We start from the raw sequence: 22856 nt of genomic DNA, 5'->3' as shown, positions 1-22856 counted from the left end.
ATATGGGGAATTCAATCTGAATGATAATTATACATTAGGAGTTTGAGTTTTGCACCCCATAGAAAAATTTTAATTAGAGAAGGATTAGCTGCATATATGAAATTAATTCTTGCATAATTTCATATCAGGTATACCTAACCATTCCGTAGAAATAGAATAAAATGACAGTTCTTGGCAAACAGAATCAGTAGCCTGGTTTAGAATCCAAAAACAGAAGGCATCCAAAGCATGAACAAACGTCTCATGGATGGGGCCAAAAATGTCCCATTCATTCTGGCAGGCTAAACGGCATCTACAGCTGTCGCCTGCGGTCAAGAAGGAGTTATGGAACCACCTTAGCTCTCATGGCAGGGAAAAATATGAGGTGATCATGAATTTCTTTCAATAATGATTTAAAAGCCGGTATTACACAGATTTTTAACAGGGCCAGGATTGGAACTTTTTGTCTCTTTACAACTCCCCATTCGCCTCCAAAACATTAAAAATAGTGAATACCCCCATGTCTAGCCCCCGGCTCCAGTACACACTGTAGTATGGGCGCTCTTGGGTGTTACCCCTGGCACTCATCTACTAATATTGAGTCCTGTTCCTTGACACACTGACTGTTATAAGGGTGCCAGCTGACATAGAAAAGCCTTGGAACTGACACTATGTGTCCAACGGTGGCCACATGTTCCAGTCTGTTCAGTACAGAATATAGTGCAGTACTCTCAATTAATCATTACTTCTTGAGGTGACAATGATGTAGAGGAAACTAGGTACAATGTGTTGTTCAACAATTTGAATTTTGTTTTTTGCAATTCTTCCTTCAGCAAAATTATTATTGATATTTGTTTGAAATTTCAAAGTTGGTCTACATCCATTGTAAAGGTGACCACTGATTTATATTTTGGTATGAACAGTGAGATTTCATTTATTGTATACTACGAGCAAAAATAGTTTTATCGCAAATGGATCATGCTACATCAACCAGTGGGGCGCTATGGCATTATAAACGTCGAAAAAAAGGCTGGGTTAAGTAATGAAGAAGTATTGAGGATGTTGGAATAATCAAATTTTGATGTCGGTGATCCAGTATTATCGGAGTTTTCAGTGAAAGCGGTTGTGGACACCACTGACAGCCACAGCTGTAACGATGCTAACGACTGGGTTCGTAATGGTGATGGCAGTGGGCTGCGAAACGTCTACAGCAGTTAGAACTGGAAGAAGCCGCAACTGTGACCAATGCTAAACTGACATCACGACAACTCAAGATCGCATGTACAGCCCACATTCATCCACAGTATGTTTCACCAACGAGCCACATGCCATCCAAAGTTACACTGTACTTCACAGAGTGGAGCTCGAGGCCACCAGCAGGCACACGGCTTCAGGCTACGTTGTCAGTCGGGGTCTTAGTGGCAGTCAGCACGTTGTGACAGTGATTTCATTTATAGAACTGGCTGAGGTCCTCGGTAATCAGCAGCCTGTATGCAGGTACACTGCATTGTCTTCGCACACTTCCAAAGGTTAATTGATTCTTCTGGCAACTAATGTAAAGAAAAAGCAGGAAACCTCTAGTGGGATGAGAGAAATTCACAACTATATTACTCGTAAAAATGATAACATAAATATCCTGAATTGTAGATTATTTAAAAAGCAGGAGGTGGAACTGAAACTGTTCAGTATATAGCCCTCTTGTAATCACAAAAAAATATTCCATATCACAAACAAAAGCTTTTATATCATGTTCTCTTACCAACCCTCCAACCATTGGTTAATAAGGAGATTTTTGTACTACAAGCAGTAGTGATACCGAGATCTGCTTCATTGTTCTATGACTGAATGACTGTCTCTTTCCCAACAACGTAGTGCGTAGGTGTAAATAATATCTTTGGCCCGTTGTGTGTTGTGGTAATGTGTGACAAAATGTTAACAAAATAATGATTGTGAAGCATCCTAAGCCAGCAGGAAGAAAATACATTCGTAGCGCTACAAAAATTTTATTAGTGGCCGAGGCTATTGCATTTGCAGGAACGTATGCTGCATGGTATCGAATGAATACATCTCGAGGTATGTGGAAAAGAAGATTAATATAAAATGTTAAGTAATTAAAGAGTGCATATTCATTTAAATGGCAGTATCTCGGAAATAACATTTTCGGAATAGTGCGTGCTACGTCGTGATTTCCTCCAAGTGTTGATTAGCACTTGAGTTCTTTGCAGTGATTTAAATGGTCTAAATGCTAAGCCATATATGGTAAGGATTCCATTGATATGGAGCATTGTATTGACAGTAGTGCGTCATGTGTGTTGACTGCGATGTAAACTAATAGCCTTGTGCTGTTGTTTTTCAGACTTTCGGCTTTACATGTACCACAATTTTAACTGGGCATTGGAAGGTAACGTGTAAATCTTAACCGACCTCTTTCTTAGGCGTAGATCGTAACGCAGTAGTGATTAGACCTGTTAACACTAACATCATTTAATTCATTGTAATTTCAGGTTTCTATAGAACTGGTGAATACCTGGGATCCAGTAACATACGGGATATTGATATGTCCGTGTGGATTCAGGAAGGCAAAGTGCGGAAGGTCGAAAAATAGTGTCGGGGAAATTAGTGTGTTATGGCTCTTGTAAAATCAGTTATTTATATGCTGAGCTTCGGAGCTTTAGGTTATACTTTAATGAAGGTGACATCGTCAAATAATACAGAACTTGAAAAGGTGAGAGGTGAGTTTTGAGCATGCCCATGCATGTGTGCTGGGTTTTTTGATATTTTTCACAAATCGTTAGTTTTGAAATGCTATAAGTTGCAGTAATGACATAGAGTGGTTCCAGGTGTGTGTTTACGTGTGTCCATCCTAAAAAATAAATTCACTGGCAATGCTTGCAGCATATGTAAGCAATGGGTAAATCTTTTAAGTTTGATCTTATGCATGAAATTTGCATACATCTAAATGCTTTTCTGGTTTTGATGTAAGTGGGAACTACATTTATTTCAATGTATGCTGTTAACCTGCAGCACTGTGATACTTTTTTATATGTCTGACTTTATCATCAGCCAGCTGTCAACTGCATTTCCATCAATAGTAGCATCACATTTTTGATACAGGGACTATGCTCCATACCATTTCCATCTTTTAGTTACCATTTAGCATTAGTTCTCAGTTTCACTGTATTTTTACTTATCTGTATACTTTAATAGTTTTTGTTTGGGACAAAATTTTTTTTATTTATTGTGTACCCAGAAAATCACTAATAAACCTCTGCCTTGGTCATGTAGAAGCAAGTTCATTTAGTTTTTTATTTTTTTTTAATTAGGTTAATGATGTTTGTAAGAGACTAGGATGGGATGGCTACTAAAAAATGAAGACAGAAAGAAATTTGAGGTGAAACAAAGTAGGCTAACTGTACATTGATATTAAATCATAATAATAAATCAATGTAGGTTGAATGCTCATTTGCCCTAAACTAGTTGTAGAAAATGACTCAACACATTAATCGAAATTTGGGAAAAGGCTGTTGCTGTAATCAAAACTAATAGGATGTTTAGCCCCTTACATGATCTTTCTTGTTCACTGGGCTCATCATAGTATTTTTTTCCCCCTTTTCAAAATGCGAAAAGGTAAGTTCAGGCTCATCATCAAAACTGACAACAGCCTCTTAGAGGCTTTTTAGAGGTCAAAGTGAAGAGAGGAAATTGTTAGACTTAATGTCAGTGATCAGACTGATGGGGATTTTTGTAGGAATAGGTACAATTATTGAAAATACTAGGTAGTAAGGTGTCATTCAACTGTGAAGTGAAAGATGCTTTCTAACGTAAGTTGGCTTATCTGTGTGCAAAGAATGTGTTATGCTGTCTTTCTTTCATTGTACCTACTAATGAAATAATTGTATTAATGAGAGTTTGCAAGTTGTGCAATGCCTCATTTGTCTTTAGTATGATTGTCCACTGTTCAATGCCTTCATTGTCAGTGACTGTGTTTTTGCTCTACTTTTCCCCTTGAGTATGATGCAGTTAGTGAGTTAGTTACGTGTTTTATTGATCAGTGTCACAGTAACCAAACGTTATGGTGTGGAACATGTCAAGTGCATAAGAAATGCCCACATGAACAAGGTTCCCTCTCTCCCTCCTTTTCTATTTATTTATTTTTTTAAAAAGCTTTAAATTTTTATTACTTACCCAATTCTGTTAAATGGCACAAAATGCATATATTATACCTATAAATTTATTTATTCCTATTCAAGAGTTCATCAATGGTGTAGGATGAGTTGTCAATGAGATATGGTTTCAGTTTATTTTTAAAACTGTTGCTGCCATGTGTCAAACCTTTTATTTCATTTGGTAATTTGTCAAAAAGTTTTACAACAGCATATTTTACCCCTTTCTGTGCCAAAGATATGTTAAGTAGAGGTTAGTGTAAGTCATTCTTTCTTCTGGTATTATAATCCTGATTGTCATTATTTTTAAACTGGTCTATGTTGTTGAGAACAAATTTTATTTCTGAGTAAATGTACTGTGAGCCTGTTGTAAGAATTCCTAACCTTTTAAACAGGTGCCTACAAGATGTGCAACTAAGAGCCCCACACATTATTCTAACCACTTTCTTTTGAGCAGTGAATACTTTTGCCCAAAATATTATTCTGTACGACATCGGAGAGTGAAAGTGTGCAAAGTACGTTAACTTGCTGATTTCTGTGTTCTCAAAAGTAGCAGTTATTCAGATTGCCAAAGTTGCTGACTTAGTCACTTTAGGAGATCCAAAATATGAATTTTCTAATTAAGATTCTCATCTATATGTACACCCAATAACTTAGTATGCTCTATCCTGGCTACTGACTTCTGTTGATGTGTTAAATTTATTGAAAGAACTGTACTCCTTGCAGTAGAAAATTGAATCTGCTGTGTTTTTTCAAAGTTCAGAGAACGCCCATTCACAGAAACCCAGTCAATAACTTTTCCAAAGACATTATTTGTGTAATTTTCTATTGGAGTTTCTTCTACTGGATTAATAATGATGCTTGTATCAGCAGCAAACACTGTCAGTTTAGCTTCTTGTTTCAGACAAGAAGGTCATTCACATATATCAAAAATAGATGGGGACCCATGATCGAACACTGTGAAACACCTAATGTAATTGCACCCCAGTTAGATGAAGTGGAAGACTTCCTTAAATCACTTAAACCATATAAAGAAACTTCTTGCTTCCTGTTCTTTAGATATGACTTACACCACTCATATGCTGTTCCATTTATACCGTAGAATTGTAATTTCTGTAACATAATGTCATGGTTGACACAATCAAATGCTTTAGATTCCTATTGAGGACATTTTACTATTTAAATACTCTATTATGTTGGCAATGAAATTGTATATTGCTGTCTCAGTGGAGCAGCATTTTTGAAATCCTGTAAGCAAGGATACTGGCCAGTAATTGGGTCGACCGAAGCATCCGATCCCACCCGTCGGCTTTGACCCGTGACGTAAAGCTGTTGTGGTGTGTGATGTCACGACTGCGCGGAATTTAGTTTGTGAGAGTGGCGTCTTTGTAGGTGTTGTTTTGATGTGATCGGTGGTGCTCTCTGATGTTGTGTTAGGTGATGATTTTGGTTTAGTTTGCGAGTGTGGTGTCGTGTGTGAATTTTGGTAAATTGCTTTTTTGATGTCTTTGGTAGGTATGGATATGACTGACAGGGTCAGCAGTTTTCGGTTGTCGGCTATGATGGGGGACAGTGCGTTGTCTCTAATTATTTCTTCAACTATTCGGATTTTTGGATGAAGTCGTGAAGTGTTCAGTATGTCGTGAAGAAATGAGGCTTGCTTAAAGTTCCGGCGTCTCGGACCAGGGACTGCTTTATGTGGAGATGTCGTAAGGATAACAGGTCAAGGGAAGTGTTTGATCCCAATTTATGAGATCGGGAGCTGCTGTTGAGCTACACTCCTGGAAATGGAAAAAAGAACACATTGACACCGGTGTGTCAGACCCACCATACTTGCTCCGGACACTGCGAGAGGGCTGTACAAGCAAAGATCACATGCACGGCACAGCGGACACACCAGGAACCGCGGTGTTGGCCGTCGAATGGCGCTAGCTGCGCAGCATTTGTGCACCGCCGCCGTCAGTGTCAGCCAGTTTGCCGTGGCATACGGAGCTCCATCGCAGTCTTTAACACTGGTAGCATGCCGCGACAGCCTGGACGTGAACCATATGTGCAGTTGACGGACTTTGAGCGAGGGCGTATAGTGGGCATGCGGGAGGCCGGGTGGACGTACCACCGAATTGCTCAACACGTGGGGCGTGAGGTCTCCACAGTACATCGATGTTGTCGCCAGTGGTCGGCGGAAGGTGCACGTGCCCGTCGACCTGGGACCGGACCGCAGCGACGCACGGATGCACGCCAAGACCGTAGGATCCTACGCAGTGCCGTAGGGGACCGCACCGCCACTTCCCAGCAAATTAGGGACACTGTTGCTCCTGGGGTATCGGCGAGGACCATTCGCAACCGTCTCCATGAAGCTGGGCTACGGTCCCGCACACCGTTAGGCCGTCTTCCGCTCACGCCCCAACATCGTGCAGCCCGCCTCCAGTGGTGTCGCGACAGGCGTGAATGGAGACGTGTCGTCTTCAGCGATGAGTCGCTTCTGCCTTGGTGCCAATTATGGTTGTATGCGTGTTTGGCGCCGTGCAGGTGAGCGCCACAATCAGGACTGCATACGACCGAGGCACACAGGGCCAACACCCGGCATCATGGTGGGGGGAGCGATCTCCTACACTGGCCGTACACCACTGGTGATCGTCGAGGGGACACTGAATAGTGCACGGTACATCCAAACCGTCATCGAACCCATCGTTCTACCATTCCTAGACCGGCAAGGGAACTTGCTGTTCCAACAGGACAATGCACGTCCGCATGTATCCCGTGCCACCAAACGTGCTCTAGAAGGTGTAAGTCAACTACCCTGGCCAGCAAGATCTCCGGATCTGTCCCCCATTGAGCATGTTTGGGACTGGATGAAGCGTCGTCTCACGCGGTCTGCACGTCCAGCGGTCCAACTGAGGCGCCAGGTGGAAATGGCATGGCAAGCCGTTCCACAGGACTACATCCAGCATCTCTACAATCGTCTCCATGGGAGAATAGCAGCCTGCATTGCTGCGAAAGGTGGATATACACTGTACTAGTGCCGACATTGTGCATGCTCTGTTGCCTGTGTCTATGTGCCTGTGGTTCTGTCAGTGTGATCATGTGATGTATCTGACCCCAGGAATGTGTCAATAAAGTTTCCCCTTCCTGGGACAATGAATTCACGGTTTTCTTATTTCAATTTCCAGGAGTGTATATAGGTCAAGGGAAGTGTCAGATTCTAGATGATATTGTGTTTTGTGGTATTTGGGGAGTTTTGTGATGTTGGTTTTTTTCGTCGTTTTGCTTGGTTTTGTATGGGGGGTGGGTGTCTAAATTTGTTTATATTTAGTTCGTCCCCACCCAAAAAACCCGTATTTCCTGCGCTTGTCCCGTTAATGTCATTAGGCTTTTTGTGGAACGTGTGTGTGTTTGTTTTTCAATGTATTTTCGTCCTCATAATGTGTACGTAATGACTTTATATGTGCCATATTGGAATCATGGTTTGTGGTCGTTTCCGCCATATTTGTGACGTTGTGAGTCAAAGCAGATGGGCAGGATCGGACGCTTCCATATTTCCCAGTAATTATTGACATCTGTGGTGTCCCCTTTTTTTATAGATAGGCTTCGCAATGGCAGATTTTAACCTGTCTGGGAAAATACCTTGAGTTAGTGATGCATTACATATGTGACTCAGAACATAAGCTGTAACTGCTGCACATTGTTTTAATATCTTATTAGAGATGTCATCTACTCCAACAGAACATTTATTTTTCAAAGATTTCATGATTTAGCTTATTTCACAAGAGGTTGTTGGATGAAAATTAATCTAAGATTTCTGAAAACTGACTCTTCCATGTACTGCTTGGCTTTTTCTTCTGAACTATTCTCACACATTTTTTCACCTACACTTAAGAAATGGTTGTAAATACATTAGCTAATTTTGTACTGTTGGTTAAGATGATCTTGTTCTCTTTAATAGTAATACTACCTGCCCCAGAGGTTCTATTTCCTGTCTCCCTTCTAACAACATTCCATACTGATTTTATTGCCCAAGTTATTAATTTCATCTCTAATATACATGTTTTTTTTTTCTGACAACTTTTCTCAATATGTTACAATAAGTTTTATAGTGTAAAATTATTTCTGGGTCTTTACTAATTCTTGCTGCCTCATACAATTTTCTTTCGCTTTCTGAAGACACTTTAATACCTGTAGTAATCGAAGCTTTCTTTGAAAACTGTTTGTTGTTACATTTAGTAATTTTTTGGGGGCAACAGTGTTCAAAAAAGGGATGTAAATTTATCAAGAAATGTGTTGCATTTATCATTGGCATTTGGCTCTTTATTTACAACCTCCCAATTAATAGTTTTAAACTATCTCTGAAGTACTCTATGGATACTGGGTTGAACAGCCTTGCACTTTTACTTAATGGTTTCTGAAATCCACACCCTGCTAAGTTTTGTAAGTTGATCAGTTGTGGAACATAGTCTGATAATCCATTCATCACAGGGATAGTGTGTCAGTTTTAAATCCTCTTGCTGCACAATTGCATTATCTGTTAGAGTGCTACTGTCGTGAGCTATATGTGTAGGGAAATTGATAACTGATTCTAAGTTATGTCATTAATAACACTTCTAGTTCACTTTTCCTGCCAACGGCCTTACTGCAGTGGTAACACTGGTTCCCATCAGATCACCGAAGTTAAGTGCTGTTGGGCTGGCCTAGCACTCGGATGGGTGACCATCCGGTCTGCTGAGCGATGTTGGCAAGTGTGGTGCACTCAGCCATTGTGAGGCAAACTGAGGAGCTACTTGATTGAGAAGTAGCTGCTCTAGTCTCGGAAACATATGGCGAGGAGAGCAGTGTGCTGACCACATGCCCCTCCATGTCAGCATCCAGTGATGCCTATGGGCTGAGGATGACACTGCGGCCAGTCGATACCGTTGGGCCTTCATGGCATATTCAGGGATAGTTTAGTGGTGGGTTTTTTAAAAAATCAGAATTGCTTAGAAAGTTTACATTGAAATCACCACACACTAATAACTTCTTACCCTTGTTTTGTGTAAATAGCAACTCCTCCTTTATCAATGCTACATCTGCAAGTGTAAGATGCTAAATTATACCCATTTATACTAACACTTTCCATCCCCACAGTTACATGGTCTTCAGACAGACAAAGTATATCAATCTCATTCTTATTTTTGAGATCATCTAAACACACTAACAGCTCATCTACGTTATTTTTTATTCTCCTGGTATTTTGAAGAAGTAAACTGATACTACACTTAGCTTTGTCCGTATTTACTGTAGGTGAAGCTACTTCCATTCTATTTTTCTTGATTGTTATCTGTCTGGACTTTGGCTTTAATGTAAAAACCTGTCTGCCTGCTCCCATTAACCACACGGATCGTCCCTTGTGTGACTGTGCCCCCCTTTACAGAATCTGCTAATAGAGAAGCGATCTTATCTTTCCCCTTCCTGTTTAGGTGCAGGCCATTTCAGAAATTTATTCTTGTTATTAAGTGCAACTTTTTACATTTGTAGTCCATATCTTATGTGATATCACATAAAACGCCAGTGTAAGTAATTTGGGTCAACGGAAGTGTCAGATTCCACTCATCTACTTTGACCCATGATGTAATGGTGTGGTGTGTGCCGTCATACCACACGGAGTTATTGAGTTGGTTGTGTTTGTAGATGTTGTGTTTGATGGTGCCCTTTGGTGGTGGGTGTGGACATGCTGAGTTTTACTTGTGATGTTAGGCTCATTTGAGTTTTGGTTGTCATCATGCTAACATTGTTTTGAGTTTAGGTATTTGGTGCAGTAATGGGGGTTATGGAAGTGTTTTCAGTGAGTGATTGTTCTTTTTTGTTTATGTGTTTGGCAATTTTATTAGGTCTGATAAGTTTGATGTTTGTTGTACGGAAAGAAGTCTTAATTTTTTGTCAATGATATGTGATTTATAAATATCAGTGTTCGAATGATGTTTGCTTTTAATTCCATTGCTTATTCCTGTTAGTTCTTGTAGTCTATAACAACTTGAGTATTTGTTTTCCTATTTGAGAAAATAACAAAGGTAGTCACAAATGCTAAATTCATACAAGAATAGTGTATGGTCTTCGTAAATGTTTGCGGGCTATAGGTAACCAACAATTTCCGTATCACATGGTCAGAATGCTGAGCAACATCAATAACACTGGACACAATTAAAATACCTGCATTCTCGAATGAAAGAAAAAGTTCACTGTTACCAGTCACTGTCTATTACCATAATGTGTTTCAAATGTTTAAAGCTCTATTGGGTAGACTCATATGGGCTAATATGGCATGTTTGTTGTGACTTTGGAGTAACCTTTGGTGCTTCTAGCAGAGAAAAACAAAACAATATTTCATGGAATAAACAATGACTGGAAACAGTAAACTTGCTCCATTCCAGGATGTAGATGCCTTGACACATTGCATACTGGCTGCCATGCCACAGTTATTGTTGCAGTTCCCAACGATTTTTTTGAGACGTGCAAAGTTAAGTGCGACTTCCTTATTTGAATATATTGGCCATGACATCTTGGTAGATGATTGTTGCACTATCTGTGTGTTTATGGGTTGCATTTTTTCATATGACTTGTCAAGCCAATGGCAGCACGACATCTCTTGCCGCAATTGTCACAAGTGTATCTGGCTGCTGAGGCAGGAGCAGTGGTAGCATTGCCAAGCTTTTTCTGCCTTAATCTGTCTAACAAGCCTTCATCATGCTTCGACATTCCAGATGATATATCATCATGCCACTCTGGTCTTATGCTAGCCCATGCTCCCATCTGTTTGTGTCGATTCCGAAGCTCTCCATATCTCGTTTACAGGAGTCCTTGAACCTCAATACAGGATGTCCTACAGGTCTTTTGGCTGTAGATATCTCTCCAAGCATCACCTCACATGGTAATCTGTCAGGATCCATACAGTGGACGTGTCCCAGCCAGCGGAGTCGTCTCAGCTTCAAGATAGCTGAAATACTGTTGCAATTAGTTTTAGATAGCACTGCTTCGTTGGTCACTCGGTCCTTCCACGTTACTCCGAGGATGGATCTCAGGTGCCGCATGTGGAAAGCATTGAGGCAACGTTCTTGTTTGGCATAGGTAGTCCATGTTTCCGATGCATACAAAAGGATGCTGAGGATGCAAGTTTGATATACATTAATATTGGTGGTCAAAGAGAGTTTGCCAAAAGTTGTCGCAGCTCTTCCAGTGCGAGCATCAATTTCCGTGTCAACAGACATGTTTGATTCTATAGTAGATCCAAGGTAGCAGAAGTTATCTAAGACTTGCAGAGTAGTGCCATCTACTGTGATATTCGGCTTTGTGTTAGCACCCTGAACCATAATTACGGTCTTACTGCTGTTAACACTCATCGAGAAAAGGTAGCATGCATGACTAAATCGTGATACTAGCTCTTGCAGCTCTTCTGCAGAGTTCGCAACAATTGCAGCATCATCAGCATACAGTAGTTCATGAGCGACTATCTCGTAGCACTTTGTCTTACTCTTCAGAAGACTGATATTGAAAAGCCTTCCCTCTTCCCTAGTATGCAGAGGTACTCCAACATTGCAATTCTCAAAAGCCAATTGGAGCAGACCCGAGAAGAAAATGCCAAAAAGTGTAGGTGCCAACACACAGCCTTGTCTTATGCCACAGTTCATACTGAATGGTTTAGATGTACTGCCATCGAAGATTACAGTGCCACGCATATTGTCGTGAAAAGATCTTATTAAAGACAGCAAAGTTGGGGGACATCAAATTTTTTCCAATATGCTGTAGAGTCCCTACCTACTGACGGTGTCAAAGGCTTTGTTGAGGTCAACAAAAGCCACATATAATGACACTCTGTGTTCGCGGCATTTCTCTTGTAGTTGGTGCAAGGTGAATATCATGTCACTTGTGGATTTGCCAGTTCGAAATCCACACTGTGACTCAGGATAGATCTGAGCAGCCAAGTTTTCCAGTCTCTTCAGGATTATCCTTGCATACGCCTTACCAGCAATGCTCAAGAGATATATTCCTCTATAGTTGTTACTGATGTGTCGACAGAAGTGCCGACACAGTGTGGTTTGAGGAGACCGAAATACACGCTATAAGCTCACGCAGGATGGCGTCAGGTCTGAAACAGGATACGTAATGAATGCTATAAAGAAAAGTACATAGCTTCTGGAATACTTAACTTTAATCCATCCTTGGTACATCGCTATTGACGATACAAGTGAGACTCTATAGTTTCAGACAATATACTGCTAATGGCGCCTTGCTAGGTCGTAGCCATTGACTTAGCTGAAGGCTATTCTAACTACCTGCTCTGCAAATGAGCGAGGCTTCGTCAGTGTGCATCGCTAGCTACGTCGTCCGTACAACTGGGGCGAGTGCTAGTACGTCTCTCTAGACCTGCCATGTGGTGGCGCTCGGTCTGCTATCACTGAAAGTGGCGACACGCGGGTCCGACATGTACTAATGGACCGCGACTGATTTCAAGCTACCACCTAGCAAGTGTGGTGTCTGGCGGTGACACCACAGTTACAATTACCTCTGTCGCCTTTTCCCTTGTAGGTTGTTACTATATTTGCATCTCGCATGTCTTGAGGTACTGTGCCTTCTTCCCAGCACTGCAGTAGGATTTGATAAAATATCGGCAAAACGCAGTCAAGTTTGATGATTTCTGCTGGTAAGTTATCTCGGCCTGCACTCTTGCCTAGCTTTAGACTTTGAAGTGCGAGTTTTAATTCGTCAACAGTGGGAGGATCATCAAGCTCAGACATAACAGGGTAAGTTGGTAACTTTATTTGAATGTAGCTCCACATACTGGTGTCTGATGCCGATGAAACTTGGCAGACATGTTTTTATGATGTTCTTATATTCTTGAAAGGTATGATACCTCTGGAAACACGCGCCTTTTTGTAACAGTACTTCACAAAACTGGCAATAGTATCTTGTTTCACTTGTTTTATGATGGGCTGCGCAAATGCTGCAAGGTCATGCTGGATATTTCTTTTTTTCCACTTCTCACAATAGTCCGAATAGTATGTTCTTTCGTGTTGCCTGACTATCAAGCGGGTGGATCCTTAGCAGGTGCTCGTTGAATTGCTTGTTTCCTCCTCAGTTGCTGCAACAACTTGATCACTTATCTGGTCTCTTGCAACTTCTTTTAGGAATGTTACTTTCTTTGACCTTTTATTGGTTTTCCGCATTATCCCAGAACACAAAAGATATTGATGAGCTCTGCCCGTGCCTTTCATAAATTTATTATGCATCACAATACATTTTGGTTTCTGTATGATTTCCCTTTGTGTGTGTGTGTGTGTGTGTGTTGTTTTTTTTTTTTTTTTCCTGCTGCAACGCATTGTGAATTGTTAACATTCTCTCCTCCCTATTATCTTTCCACACTTGCAGCAAAAAGTCGCCTTGTCTTTGAAATGTTTTCTTTAGAGATTTAGATTCTGTTTGTAGGCACTGAGGGAAACCTGTACTGATTCGTGTTGTACCACAATCTCGTTTCCTTTGTAGAAGTGTTTTGGCAATAGCTTTGCTGTAGTAATAATTGTCTGGATAAACTTGGTGCCACATGCCAAGGTCAGTTAAAGTACAGAGAGAGTAATGTCTCGAGGCTTTTCTCCTTCCCCAATGCATATTTTTAGATTGGAGATATATCCACTTACATTTTTTCAAAACCATATGTGATAAGTTTTCCAGTATTATATGTCCGGAAATGAAGCTGCTATCTCCATAGTGTCAGTGCTTCATCAAGAGAAAGCTCCTGTTCAGGTTTGTATACAGTCTGAAATTTATGTAGGAGGCACTTCAGCACATGTTCAATTTTGTAGAGTCTGTTTTCCTGACCGATCTATAAGGAACTGTCATTGAAATACCACAGATTTCCATATCTGTTCAAATCAATTTCTGCTCATTAGCTTGCCAAAAATCAGTGTGTCCATTAGAGGATCCGTTGACAAATAGTCCAGATAATCTTTATTTGCCCCGTCAAAATAATCGTGCCCAGAATTTTTTACATTTCAACAGTGGTGATATTTGTAAATTTGGTAGATTTGGGAGATACTTTATAATGATTTGTGTTTTGTTTGTAATAAAAGTTTGATTGTGTCAATATCTGATCAAACAATACATTGCCTAGTAATAATTCCTCAGTGGCTACAATGCTGTTGATTTTACTGGGAAGGGTTTTTACACCTGGAATTCGTCTGTTTCTAAAATAATGATTTTGTCCTTCTTGAGCCAACTTTTACTGTTAGAAGCTTCTTCATCTAAATCATTCACAATTATCTCACCTTGGTTGATTATAGTCATGTTGTTTTCTTCTTCACTACCACTATCAGTAACATCATCTGAATCACTTGGAACACCAGAACAATTGCACACAAACAGTTCAGCAAGAATCTCACTTTCTGTCAGCTGCTTCCATGCTATGCTATACTACCATACGTTGGAACAAATGATGCCGGTTGCGAGGGATCCGAGGTCATTTCTTGGGTTATTCCAGAAACTAGCACAGGAGGTTGAGAAGACCAGCACTGTCCCAGGAACTGATCATGGCCCTTTGGTTCTGAGTAGAGTGGAAGGTCTGAACCAGAGACTTCAAAGGTTCTGTGACAAGCTAGGGTGTGACTTCCTGGACTTGTCCCATAGGGTTGAGAACTGTAGGGTTCCTCTAAATAGGTCATGTTTGCACTACCCATCAGAGGCTGCTAACCAGGTAGTCGACTATGTGTGGGGTGCACACAAGGTTTTTTTAGATTATGTAACTTTCCATCCAATCCAGATAATGATAGGTGTAGGACACCCAGAAATATCAGTGGAAGATCAAAAGAAATGCTTCCCACAGGCGAGAGTATAAAAATCCTAATGATAAACTTCCGAAGCATTTGTGTCAGATTTTGAGGTGTTCATGAAAACCAGTGAAGCCAACGTAACGCTAGGAAGAGAAAGCTAGTTGAAACCTGAAATTGATAACAATAGGATTATTGGAGAAAATTTAAGTGTATATCGAAAGGACAGGCAAATGCGAAATGAAGGTGGTATATTTGTCGTAGTAGACAACAAATCCAAATGCTGCATGTGAGAGTGTTTAGGCAATAGTCAGTATTAGGGGTGAGCATAAAAAGATTATTGGATTATTCTATTGCCCACCAGACTCATCTCCTGATGTAATCGGAAACTTTAGAGAAAACCTCAGTTCACTTGTACGTAAGTTCCCCATTCATACTGTAATCATTGGTGGAGACTTTAATCATCCAACAGTTAATTGGAAAAATTACAGTTTCAATAGTGGTGGGCATGATAAGACATCCTGTGATGCATTCTCTGAAAACTCTCCACAACAGGTAGTTAAGAACCTCACTCATGACGTAAATATATTGGATCTAATGGCAACAAATAGACCTGATCTGTTTGAGGACGTCCACATCGAAACTGATATCAGTGACCATGATGTGGTTGTGGCAACAATGATTACCAGAGTACGAAGGACAACTAAAACAATCAGAAAGATGTGTGTGTTCAGTAAACGAGATAAAAAATCAGTAGTATCATATCTCGGTGAGGAACTTGAAACTTTCAGCGCAGGGCAGGAGCATGTAGAGGAGCTGTGGCTCAAGTTTAAAAGAATAGTTGATCTTGCATGGGTAGATATGTACCCAGTGGAACAGTTGATAATGGTAGGGAATCTCCATGATATACAGTCACTGTAAAGAAACTTCTAAAAAGACAGTGCGCAACAGGTGTAAAACAAAGCGTAGGGCTGTAGATAGACCCTAAATGAAACATTTGGCTGTCAGAGCAATGCATGAGTGCTTTAATGACTACCATAGCAGAATATTGTCAAGTGATCTTTCACAAAACCCAAAGAAATTCTGGTCATATAATGGCTGTTAGTGGCACGAAAGTTAATCTCCAGCCCCTAGCAAATGAGGCAGGAACTGAAATTGAGGATAGTAGAGCAAAAGCTGAAATGCTTAACTGCTCCAATTTAATCCTCATACCACCGAAAAGATGAATGAAATAAGTATTAGTATCAGTGGTGTTGAGAAACAGCTAGAATCATTAAAATTGAACAAAACTCCATGCCTTAATGGAATCTCCGTAAGATTCTATACTGAATTGGCGACTGAGTTAGCCCGCTCTTCTAACTATAACATATCGTAGGTCTCTCAAACAAAAAAACTGTGTCCAGTTTTTGGAAAAAGGCACAGGTCACACCCGTCTACATAAAGGGTAGTAGAAGTAATCCACAAAACTACCATCCAATATCCTTGACATCGATCTATTGTAGAATCTTAGAACATATTCTGAGCTCATACATAATGAGGTATCTTGAAAAGAATGACCTTCTCAATGCCAACCAACGTGGATTTCGAACCCTCGCATCTTGTGCATGACATACTGAATGCCTTCGATCAAGAAACCAGGTAGATGCAGTAGTTCTTCAGTTCCAAAAAGTATTTGACTTGGTACCGCACATATGCTTACTGTCAAAGGTGTGTTCGTATGGGGTGTCTAGTGAAATTTATCGCTGGAGTTAAGACGCTTTGGTAGGAAGGACACAGCCTGTTATCTTAGATGGAGTGTCGTTGTCAGATCTAGAAGTAACTTTGGGTGTGTCCCAGGGGACTGTGTTGAGACCCTTGCTATTCATGTTGTATATTAATGACCTTGCAGACAATATTAATAGTAAAATCATACTTGTTGGAGATGATGAGGTTATCTCTAATGAAGTACTATCTGAAAGAAGCTGCATAAATATGCAGTCAGATCTTGATAAGATTTCTAGGCGGTGCAGAGATTGGCAACTTGCTGTAAATGTTAAGAAATGTAAAATTTTGTACTTTACAGAATGAAGGGGAAAAAAATGTAGTATTGTATGACTGTAATCTCAGTGACTCACTGTTGGAATTGACCAACCCATATAAATACCTGGGTTCAACACTTTGTAGGTAAATGAAATGTAGTGATCACATAGGTTCAGTTGTGGGTAAAGTATATGGTAGACTTCGGTGTAGTGGTAGAAGACTGGGGAACTGCAATCAGTCTACAAAGGAGAATGCTTACAAATAACTCGTGACTGGTTCTAGAATATTGCTCAAGTGTATGGGACCCATACCAAATAGAACTATGAGGGATATTTAATGTATACAGAAAAGGGCAGCAGGAATGGTCACAAGTTTATTTAATCTGCAGGAGAGTGTCCAGATACACTGAAGGAACTGAACTGGAAGACTCTTGAAGAGACTAAACTATCCTGAGAAAGTCTGTTAACAAAGTTTCAAGAACCGGCTTTAAATGATAAATCTAGGAACATACTACAACCTCCTACATATTGCTCACATAGGGATCATGAAGATAAGATAAGAATAATTACTGCACGCACAGAGGCCTTCAAACAATCATTCTTTCCACACTCCATATGTGAACTGAACAGGAAGAAACCCTAATAACTGGTACAATAGGACATAATCTCTGCCATGCACCTGATGGTGGTTTGCAGAGTGTAGATGTAGATGGCTACAACTACAGTACTGACGGTTTCGCGGTACTGATTTTTGGCAGTGAAATGAAAGATAAAAGGAGGTCACAGAAAACACATGCAGAACAAAAAACGTAAATTTACATGACCCGTCCATAGCAGTTGGATACAGAGACACGTAAATCTACGTGAACTATACATGGTGTGCTAATTGTGTCCATACTCTGCACACCATAAAAATAAACCTGATGCAAACATTACATAGTGTGTTCTTCAGTGTTTGCTGGAATCTCATTGGATTTCATTTCATGTGGAGCGGAAGCCAAACTGTGTCCAGTACAGTCAAGTACAATCATAAGGATATTTTTATGTATGGTACAGGCACATAGTCTGAGTGATAATGTGGGACAACAGCTATATCGTCACATTTAACTTGGACAGCACTGTCCAGCCAGCTGTTCCAACTAACCTGTAGTGATGTGAGCAGTTGCAGTTCAGACATAGAGACAAGCAGCTGGCCAGGGTGGCTGAGTGGTTCTAGGCACTGCAGTCTGGAACCACACGACCGCTACAGTCGCAGGTTCAAATCCTGCCTCTGGCATGGATGTGTGTAATGTCCGTGTGCATTTGTAGCACTATATCCAGCACCCTAACAGCCTTGCTATTTCGGTGATAAATCCCTTAACTTGGCTCCAGGTCAGTTCTGTAGGATTCATATTGGCAACCTTTATTAACAATCTTTCTTAAAATATCGATACTTAAGAATTTATATTGGAAACTAAAACAATATGTAATTAGAAACAAGAAAACATGCATTATTCACGAAAAATGATAACAAATTTTATAATTAAGAGATGAAGCTATTTCAGATTGAATGTAGGGGGAGGGGAGGGGGGGACAAATTGGCTTGAACTAGCTGTCAGCTGCACCACTTAAATGATCTACTATGCTACTGATTCCACTATACATCCAGTGAATATTTGTATCTCAACCATATCAAATACAGCCCCTTGGAAAACTTCAAAGTCGATCTCCCCCCCCCCCCCTCCACCTCCTGTAAATTTATGAAAAACATTAAGAACTTATTTCTCAGCACTTTTTAACTGTATTCCACAAACATTATTCACTATAGAGCAGGAAGCAGCCTTAGCCATTTTCATACTGCATATTAACAGTTTGACTATCAGAGCACAACAGTGCAGAGACTGTGACAGTATACAATTTTTGAAATAAAAACCATATAATTAAAGCATGATTAAGGAAAATGTTGGTGGCTGTTGATACAGTAGAATATCTTAAAGTTTCATTTTACATAACTTAGTAATAAGATATCTAATGTATAAAGTAGGACCTACTTCCAAGAGCATAACACCACCAGTGTACATATGCTTTGTGTTTTCTTACATCAGGTTTATTCTTAACAATGAACAGAGCATAGTGCTTTTGATGTTGCTAAGCATTCTGTCTGTGTGGTAGACGAAATGTTGTCTATAGCCCCAATATTTAAATTGGCCCACACTTTTAAATAAAATATACTATTGTTACATGCATTTAGCAGTTGTGACATGACTTTTCATGTTTTGGAACAGAAAAAAAGTGAAATTACTGAAGGGGTTATAGAGGACAAGAACTTCAAGAAACCAGTGCAGGTATTTACAACAAACCTGAAGCTACCGCTAATGGAGATAATGCTGTGGACACTCCACTCTGAAATTGGGGCAAACTCAAATTAATTATAAAGGAGGCCTCGTTGAGTGGTTAAAACAGTTTCCAGAACACCACCACCCTTTTGAAGGCATCTTCTTTCGTGAATCTAATTTTAAAAGAAATTAATGCAGGAACTCTAGATTAGAGCCGTAATAATATCACAGATTTTGAATTGCTACATTACATTTATAATGTGAAAATTTACTGCTGCTGATGCATGTGTTAGTGATGTTTGCACCTGTTAATAACCATCCAGATGGAATGCCTGAACAAACACAGTAAGGTTTTAAGTAAAGGGACTAAGTAAAGAATGAGAAGATGTATATCTAACGCCTGTTCTGTTAATAAAATCACATAACACATCTTTTCAAGCACTCAGATACTCAGTCACCCATCTGAGTACTAGCCGTGACCAATAACGCTTAACTTCAGTGACCTGATGGGAAGCGGTCTTACCATTGCAGCAAGGCCATTGGTGCCCCTGATCTGGACACTCAATAAATGTTTACTGAAGGAAGGTAAATTAATGATGTCAGGTGAAGCATTTGGAGTACCTTCTTGCACTCTTTGTGTTTCTCATGTTGTGGTGTAAGTTCCTTTTCCCTCTTTTCTCTCTGTTTGTATGTTTTTTTTCTCTCTTCTCCTTGCTTGCATTTTGCTCCAGAGAAAGGATTCACAAATTCCAAAAGAAAGGCAATTGTTGTTATATTAACACCGTTCTCTGTATGTTTAACTGTGTTGGTGTGCTTTTTCTTCTGCTATACTGTTTTTTTATTTCTTATAAGTTTTTTCTTTTACCAGTCAGAATTCATCTACTTATGTCTTGTTGGCAGTAGATGAAATGGAGCACTACATAATTACAGAGAGACAAATTGGCTGACCAAGAGACTTCCCTTCAGGATGTGATATTCCAGGTCTCCTGATACACACTTAAAACTGAGGTTTAAGAAGACTGTTTAAAGTACTTGCTTCATTTTGCTACTTAAGAGTGCTGGAATATTTAAATTGTTTTAAATTTAATGTGATTGTTTGAAATCCTACCTGAGTGGGCTGCACTTGCATCATTTATTTCATCATTGTATTTTGTGTGTCAGAGTAATACACACTTATATAAGGATTATTACGTATTTGTTCATTTCAAAAAGTAATTAAAACTGTTTGATAATACTTCAAGTTTAGTTCCTGAATAACAATTTTATTTTTCAAATCAAAATGCCTATTTTCTGAAAGTAAATTTTTCTTCCAGAAATTGAGACGATCTGATCCAGCTTACCAGTCAGATGTGCAGCGAAAGAAGCAAGAAATGCTTAACGTTTTGCGTGGTGCAGCTCAAGATTCTACACCTATTTACCGAAAGACCAAAGAAGAAGTTGAAACAAAAAAGAAGGAATATGTTTCTGGTGACAAATAACGAATATTGAGGTAGTTATTGTAGCAGGTCTCAGCTTCGTAGTGGACAGTGTTGCTTTTGTGAGTGCAGTATTTCCTGGTTGTATTGTTGACTATTAGGTATATTTAAATGGAAATGGATAAAATTGCAGTAGAGGACAACCGTGATCTTGTAAAGGAAAAACTAATGCGTAGAGAAGCAGAAAGGCAGCAACTGCTTGAACAAAAAAGGGAAGAAAAGGAACAAAGATCAACTGGTGAAGAGCTCAGTTACTTTTTTGATACATTTGCAGAAAAACAAAAGGAGATTGAGAACGCTTTAACCGCAGCAGCAGAAGGACTTATAGAAAAAACCCAATTGCCAAATCATTTTGATAGGATTGGAAAGAATGTGCAGACCCTGCAGCATTTTTTATCTTCATCAACAATGTTTCTTCGTGTTTATGATATCCGGAAAGCTCAAGAAGCAATTCTGACTTTGCAGCAAAGATGTCAGCAACTAGAGCAGCAGTTACTACCAAAGAAAAAATTTGGTTTTAAAATTCGAAAGGTGCCTAATAAGAAAGATGTAATATTCAATGAAAAAATAGAAGACACTGTAGATTCCCATTCTTCGCCTGTCCACAAGCTGCTTCAGAACAGTAAGGAGAACAATTGTGGTTTCTCTGGCAGAACTGCTGAAATTCTCTCTCTTCCTCATGAAAAAATATATAAAAAGGATGTTGTTCTTTCTAACCTTAATAGCTGTACTGTGAGACTACCTGGAGCTCCTAATACATTGTATATTGCTGGCTTGAGCAACTGCAAAATAATAACCGGTCCTGTAACAACATCAGTTTTTATTGAAAATTGTTCAGACTGCACATTTGTTTTGGCATGTCAACAGTTAAGAGTTCACAGCACAACACACAGTGACTTTTATCTCCACGTTACAAGTCGAACTATTATTGAAGATACTACGCATGTCAGGTTTGCTCCCTATAATTTAAAATATGAAAATATGGTGCATCATTTCCAGTTAGCAGGTTTAGATGTAAATAGAAACAACTGGGATATGGTTGATGATTTCAATTGGCTGGCAAGTGATAAAGCATCACCAAACTGGTGTATTATGAAAGAAAATGAATGGAATATTGATTGGATGTAATTTTTTAAAAAGTTACTTGTGAAACCTATAATTTTGAGATGGGATGTTCATTTAATAAAAAGCTATGTAATTATTTTCATTAAAATGAATTTGCTCAGTAAGTGATTATTTCTGTGGAAAGGTGTAACACTAAATGTAGACCCAGTGCACAGCAGTGTATCAAAAAATTATTTTTGGGGAACAGTGTAATAATATTTAATTTGTTTTCCTGTGCTTATTTTTTTCTGTGTTTCATGTCTGTTATAACCATTTGCACATTTTGAAGAATTTAAATTGAGCTTCTATAACATATTGGTAATATTTTCAAAACATTTTTAGTTTTGAATTGTATGTACCAAAAAATGACGCACATTAGTGCATAAAAAGGCAATTCTTTGGAAAATTGCTATAGAATGAAACTACTGTGCTGTTTGTGATGTAATAATTTTAGTATTAAACCCCATCCACCTTCCTTACAATTCTGAATATTCTCAGTGATGAATGCATGTTTCACTATTATGAAGCCGCTTATTATTTACAAAGAAAAGGCTTTTCCAAATAAAGTAGATAGGAATATTTTCTTTGTAAAAGACTGTGGCTTATTCTCAGGTGAAACTCGTGTAATTTTTATAAAACATGGGCTGCTAATATATGAAACAATTATAGTCATTTGAAAGTATCCTTTTTGAAACAGTTTGTTTTGCCATTGCAAGTGTTTGTGTCATTTTACTAAAATAATGTGTAAGAAAAGAGATCTTTCAGTAATTACTGCCATAAACAGTGTAATGAGAGGAGAAAACGTCTTAGTGTATAGGGGGAGGCAAGTGGTAAATAGATACATGCTATGGGTGAGTACACTGGACAGGTCTCGCACCTAGGTCTGCAAGGGTTATGACCCAGGTATCGAGAGTGTTTGGCAGTAGGTGTGGAGAATGAATGGACTGAGATACCTCATACAGTATGGGTAGTATGTTCCTCATTTCCAGATATAAGTGGTAGAAGACCTAGCAGAGGA

At 39.4% G+C, this 22856-nt stretch overlaps 2 protein-coding genes and 1 pseudogene across 3 annotated transcripts; all 3 read left to right on the top strand.

Moving 5' to 3' along the window:
- Window positions 1-1853: 1853 nt before the first annotated feature.
- Window positions 1854-20709, top strand: LOC124802927 (protein CEBPZOS). 2 transcript variants are annotated; one of them, XM_047264002.1, is made up of 4 exons: window positions 1854-2052; window positions 2336-2380; window positions 2484-2711; window positions 20573-20709. In XM_047264002.1, the coding sequence occupies exons 1-3, from the start codon at window positions 1923-1925 to the stop codon at window positions 2582-2584; spliced, it is 276 nt and encodes a 91-aa protein (XP_047119958.1). In that variant the 5' UTR covers window positions 1854-1922; the 3' UTR covers window positions 2585-2711; window positions 20573-20709. The 2 variants fall into 2 exon arrangements, with proteins under 2 accessions (XP_047119958.1, XP_047119957.1); XM_047264001.1 differs by having other exon boundaries at window positions 1855-2052; window positions 2484-2704.
- On the top strand, window positions 8757-8874 carry LOC124803975 (annotated as a pseudogene).
- A 136-nt stretch (window positions 20710-20845) lies between the features above and the next one.
- LOC124802926 (tubulin-specific chaperone C) lies at window positions 20846-21963 on the top strand. Its single transcript, XM_047264000.1, has one exon. The coding sequence runs from the start codon at window positions 20846-20848 to the stop codon at window positions 21860-21862; it is 1017 nt and encodes a 338-aa protein (XP_047119956.1). The 3' UTR covers window positions 21863-21963.
- The last annotated feature ends 893 nt before the right edge of the window (window positions 21964-22856 follow it).

Source organism: Schistocerca piceifrons, chromosome 6, assembly GCF_021461385.2.
Source record: "Schistocerca piceifrons isolate TAMUIC-IGC-003096 chromosome 6, iqSchPice1.1, whole genome shotgun sequence".
NCBI lineage: Eukaryota > Metazoa > Arthropoda > Insecta > Orthoptera > Acrididae > Schistocerca > Schistocerca piceifrons.
This window is presented reverse-complemented; position numbering and strand designations above follow the sequence as displayed.

Bases quoted from the DNA above. Each gene is read 5' to 3' on its own strand.
- LOC124802927 (XM_047264002.1), top strand. From the start codon at position 1,923: ATGATTGTGAAGCATCCTAAGCCAGCAGGAAGAAAATACATTCGTAGC. The intron at 2,053-2,335 runs GTATGTGGAAAA...GTTGTTTTTCAG, and splicing joins TCGAATGAATACATCTCGAG to ACTTTCGGCTTTACATGTAC. The intron at 2,381-2,483 runs GTAACGTGTAAA...TTGTAATTTCAG, and splicing joins TTTTAACTGGGCATTGGAAG to GTTTCTATAGAACTGGTGAA.
- LOC124802926 (XM_047264000.1), top strand. From the start codon at position 20,846: ATGGAAATGGATAAAATTGCAGTAGAGGACAACCGTGATCTTGTAAAG.